Raw genomic sequence first — 5,629 nt, 5'->3', positions numbered from 1 at the left:
TTATGAAGTGTCCAAATATTATTCTTTATTTTTTCCAAAGGTGAAAATTCAAAAAACAGGTGACCGAAAATCCTGCAAAAACTTGAGACACTAGTTCTAGGCTCTATACACAATAGTGATCCCCACTTACAAGAGTTCGGCACTTTTACATTTCACAAGCCATATATAAAAGAGAAACAACTCTTGCCAGAAGGTCAAGAGTTCCAAATGACGTCTACAAAAGAAAGAAGAGCAAATTTCTGCATCCGCACAACAATAGCAATAAATTCAGACATGTATAGGTTTTTATTTAGTCAGAACAATACTCCATACTCATAAACTGAATGGTTGCGATTATGGGGATGTAATTTGCAACTTAACATATTACGATATTTATACTTATTCTTTACTTGAACATCACATTGTCTTTCTCAAATTGAAGAACTTGCTAGCAAAGATAAGTGGAGCTTGATTCGAATTTTGTCCTATACATGTTGCAAGTAGATATACACGAAAATGGATAAACATGTGAATAATTATATTAACAAAATATTATACTTTTCTCAAGTTCATTGGATACAGTTGCTTACATAGATGATAGCAAAACTTGATCACGGACACAACATTGTTCAAGTGACATCAACTTAACACTAAAAGATGTCAAACATGTTATAGGAAAATACCAGCTAACAGAAGTAAGAATGTATACCAACCCATCCACCAACAGTTATGTTTTACCTTCATGATCACCAGTATCCATTGTATCATAAACAGATCATAAAGCCATACTTGCACTCTTCTGTGGAATCATTCCTCAGCCACGTTCACCAATTCATATTCGACCAGAGATAGGTTGTTGTCCTCTTTAACTACGAATTTTGCAGGATCAGTAACCTCAATGCGGCCCCATTTGTCAACAGCAAGCCTCATTGATCCCTTAAACATGTCAATCTTTGCATTACGAAGAATAACTGTGTTATCGGGTTTCATCATGTCAACTGCACGTAAAGGGGTAAGGAAAAAAGTCACATCTTACATAATAGAACATAAACTGGTGTCTTATCTAACACACCCTACACATACCAAATATCAAGTGTTACCAATCAACAAAGTCATGTGAGAGGTAACTTATATTAAAATGACCTGAAACTCGTATCATAATTGACGCACGATATTTCCGAATGTAAAAATGTTTGTGTAGATAAGGTTATGAGCTCTCTAAACTACATAAACACGAGACTAAATTACACTCGTTTCTTGTGTGTTTTTTCTTAAATTGCATCTGATATTTCTTTTTCTTTTTTTTTCACCCTATAACTTTTTTTTAATTGTTTAGTTTTCATTACACTCAGATCCTCTCCTTTTCTAACCATCATTTAATAACTTAACAAAAAATAAACACATGCTGATCACATGAATGAAAATTATATCTAAAATATCCTCATTTTCTTCCTATTAATTCCATAAAAGACATACATCATTTTCAACATCAAAATATTTTAACACTCTTTCTTCTCTTTTTTTTTCTCTAATTTGAAAGTAAATTCAATTTTTTGTTGGACGTGAATCCACCTTGTTGGTACGCATGTGTTAACACACTTACTTCTTCTTCTTCTTCTTTTTACTTTAATTTTTTTGGTGCATATTGAGTTGTTTGGTTGTTGCGTTTTTGTTAGACGTGTTTCCGGTAATACCTATTGATTGAATATGATATTTTGCTTCAAACTTTAGTATTTTATTCTTGCATTTGTGTTTTTAATTCCTTTCTTTAAAATATTTATTTTTTATGACTAGGTGTTTGATATTATTGTCTTAAGAAAGATCACATGGTCAATTGTTAATTTATTATTGAGTATTTAACAAAGATGTAAGGACAATTTCGTCTATTCACATATCAATTGACGTTAGATAACAACGTTAATAGAACAGAAGGGGGATAAAAATAATGAAAAAAAAGAGGAGTATCGAATGCAATTTGAAAAAAAAAAATATGAGAAATGAAAGTATAACAAAGATGTTGGAACAATTTTATCTGCTGACATGTTTTAATTGACGCTAGCTAACGAAGTTGTCGTTAAGAAGGTAAAAATAATATAAAAAAGATATCAAATGCTATTTGAAAAAATCCATAGGATGGGAGTATAATTTGCTCTAAACAGAATAATCATACAAAATAAGTAATGTCACACCGAAGACTTGTCTATATTATGGCATCACATTTTCATCATTCTGATCCCATTTTTCTTCCTCGCACGGTTCCCTGACAAAGCCTAAAAGTTCTACCACTCTCCAGTAGTTACTTTGTGACTCCTAACCTACTATAGAATAAATTGCATAATGAGATCAATACTCATAGCATTTAACTCTGCCAAATATCATGAAACAAACATGAAATAACAAATTCGGATTCAAAACCTTCAAGGCAGAAAGACTAACCGGTTTGGATTTTAAAAAAAGAACCAAGAAGCCCCAATCTATTCGAGAAACATTCAAAGCATATTTTTCCATCACAAAAGACACAACTTTCCATTCAAAGCAAAAGCACAATTTAGCACACCCCATACATCTAAGGAACCCACTCTCTCCATTCTTCCTCAGACATTTAACACTGCCAAATATCATGAAACAAAAATCCTAAAGCAGAACAAGTCACAACATCAAAACCTAAAAGCAATTCACTCAGATGAGTAGTCCAATCGATAACTATCAAGATTTGAAGTAGCACCACCAAACATTTGTAACCAACGCATTCTAATCCAACAGAGTCAGCCACTTCATAATCAAAATTCTAATCCCCATTCCCAGAATACCCACTATTCAAAACACAACCACACGAGACCAGAACACTGCGGATCCATTGGAATTTTTTTTTTTATAAAAAAAGGTGCCCAAGTGAAAAGTTTTGATTTTTCTGAAAGCAAAAATGAGAGTAGGACGAATGATGATGGGGTTGCTGTTTTTGTTGTTGTTGGTAGTGGTGGTGGTGGTCTTGGTGAGTAGTGGGACCTTACCTTGTTCATTGCGCGCGGTGAAGATGATGGTGCCGGTGTCGTCGCCGATGAGGCACTCGGCGATGAGAGTGGGACGAATGTTGTGCGAAGAAGAGGGTCGTCCCTTCTGCAACACAGTGTTGGAGGACAACACCTTTGCCACCAGAGTGTGACCGTTGGTTCCCGGTTTCAGCTGATCCACTTTCGTGAAAACCGGTTTTCGCTTCGCCGGTTTCTCTCCCTCTTGTTGCTGCTTAGTCGCTGAAGCCATTTTGCGGTTTCTCTGATGAATGGATGGATGTTTCTTCGGAATTCGCTTTCCCTTTTTATTCTTTCTTTGGTTGGCTCTGTGTAGTGTGTGTGGAATTAGAAGAGATGGGAAAGAATGAAAGAGCATTAAGCACTTCAGCGTCACTTTTCTGTTGGAAATTATGCGACACGTCGTTTTGGAACCCAATCGGCCAATTCTCACGTCAGTCGTGATATTCTCATCGAATCTAAATTAGTTACAAGGGGACAGCTTAATCTTACTGATAATATATATATATATATCTCTTTCTCTTTTTTTCAAAATCCATATAATTATATGAATTTTTTGAGTCTGATTTATTAAATCTATATATCGTACGGACTTTATATAAATTTACGGATTACTCTGCTTAAATATAATGTATATATACTATTAATATGTTACGTGAAGATTTTAATTTTTAATTTATTATTGTTAATTTATTATGTTTAAAATGTTGACATATTTTATTTTGATAGATTTTAATTTAGAAAATAAAATCAATAATTTTTCTTTTAAGTTTATACATTTTCACTTTTTTAAAATATTATTTTATAAAAAATATTTTTTCAAATTATTATTTGAATCCATATATCCATTTGTTCATTCATAAAGTGATATGTACCTTGAAAAAAAATTTATTTATTATATGTATCAAACTTAGTCACTTTGTTTAAAAGATAAATTTTACATACTAAACCATAAACAAATCAGATTGATCCGTATATCAATTACTAAAAAATAAATATTTATACATAAAAATAAAATAAAAATTAATTTTTATACATTTTAAAATAAATATTCAATAAAACTTGATTTTTTTTTACATTATTTTATCCATTAATATTTTTTTAGTCATGCTAACATTAATATTAAATATTTGTATCGATTATATTGATGATTAATTTTTACAATTGACCGACCACAATGTAAGCATGTATAGTGTTCTAATTCTTTAAGCTAATGCTCACTTGAGGAATGTAGGCATGACGACTAGAAACATCACCGCTTAAACTCTTTAAGCTAATGCTCACTTGAGGAACGTATAGTGTTCTAATGCTCACATTAGTCTACTTTGTTCTGTTTTCATTTTATTATGTTATATGTAAGTTTCATTTGGAAGATGAGTAATGGGTGTAATGTGAACCTTTTATGCATGTTTGATCATTTTATGTTGACAACTCTATTAGTGCTAACATATGATACGGTATCTTGTGCTTAGCTATGAATCTCCAAAATGTTTACTTTAATCAATGGATAGTCTAAATGTTCCTTTGCATCCTTAAGAATGTGTCACTTGACATTTTTTTTGGGACAACTTAATATCTTGTATGCTATGTCGCCTTAGTCTGTTTTCATAATTGGTTATGGTTCCATTGTAATTATTTGGAAATGCATATTTATAATTATTTTAATTTTTTATTTAAAATTTTAAAAATCCAAAAATATTTTTTTTCTGCATATATAATTCATTTTAAGTTTCTCTTAAAGTAGGGGAGGAAAAGTGGACCAAACCAAATCAACTTTCAACTCACCATAAGTGAGGCAAACAGAGGTTGATCAACTAAAGGAAATAGGTTGAAAAACATAACTCATTTCACTTTGAGGTGGATTGGTGGGTTTGTCCGTCAAAGGGTAAAATGTTGGATTGGTTGGTTGACCCATCAAAATTAGCCAAAAAAATTAAAAAGAAAATCATCTTAGTACCCATCAACCTAAATAATTTTATTTCATTCAAAGAGTCATATATGATATACTTAATGTTTTTTCATTATAAACCATCTCTTGAGCTCACATTAGTTTTCAAAAATATAACAGGCATGTTAGTAGGTCAACCAACCTCACCCTACCTTCAACTTGTCCAATGTTAGTAGGTTAGTGAGTTAAGTTACCTAATCCACCCTACTGTTTTTTAAAGGATTGACTTGACGAGTTTAACTTATTTTGTCATTCTTATCTCTAAATACTTTTTATATTCCCTTGCAAACTTCTTTTAGGTTTATCATGTGAAACTTAGGTCTTATCTAAGAAAAATAAATAAACACATAACCTACATAAATATAAAACTAAATTGTCTAAAAGTTAGGGTTTCGTCATCTTGGTCATTTATCATATGCAAATATAGAATTTCTATCATCCAACAACACATACTTTTCTAGTATCATGTTTTTGTGTAAAATTTCAATGTTATAAATTATTATCTTTCCAAATTGGACCAATCTTTATTATGCTCTAAATTAACATGTTAGGACTAGACATTCTTGATGTTTGAAGACTTGCACATATGACTAGAAGTAGGGAGACTCAACCATCAATGGGACAATGATAAGTATCTATCCTTAAGTGAGAATCGAGGTTCGATAAGGGTGGG

General features: G+C 31.7%; 1 protein-coding gene across 1 annotated transcript; it reads right to left on the bottom strand.

Annotated features, from left to right (window-relative positions):
- Positions 1-496: 496 nt before the first annotated feature.
- Positions 497-3,471, bottom strand: LOC114419582 (uncharacterized protein At4g28440-like). The gene is made up of 2 exons (XM_028385296.1): positions 2,991-3,471; positions 497-977 (listed from the first exon to the last, which is right to left on the bottom strand). Exons 1-2 carry the CDS (start codon positions 3,364-3,366, stop codon positions 787-789), a joined length of 567 nt encoding a protein of 188 aa, XP_028241097.1. The 5' UTR covers positions 3,367-3,471; the 3' UTR covers positions 497-786.
- Between the last annotated feature and the right edge of the window lie 2,158 nt (positions 3,472-5,629).

This window comes from Glycine soja, chromosome 7 (assembly GCF_004193775.1).
Source record: "Glycine soja cultivar W05 chromosome 7, ASM419377v2, whole genome shotgun sequence".
Classification (NCBI taxonomy): domain Eukaryota; kingdom Viridiplantae; phylum Streptophyta; class Magnoliopsida; order Fabales; family Fabaceae; genus Glycine; species Glycine soja.
The sequence above is the reverse complement of the archived record's forward strand: the minus strand, read 5'-3'. Positions and strand labels throughout refer to the sequence as shown.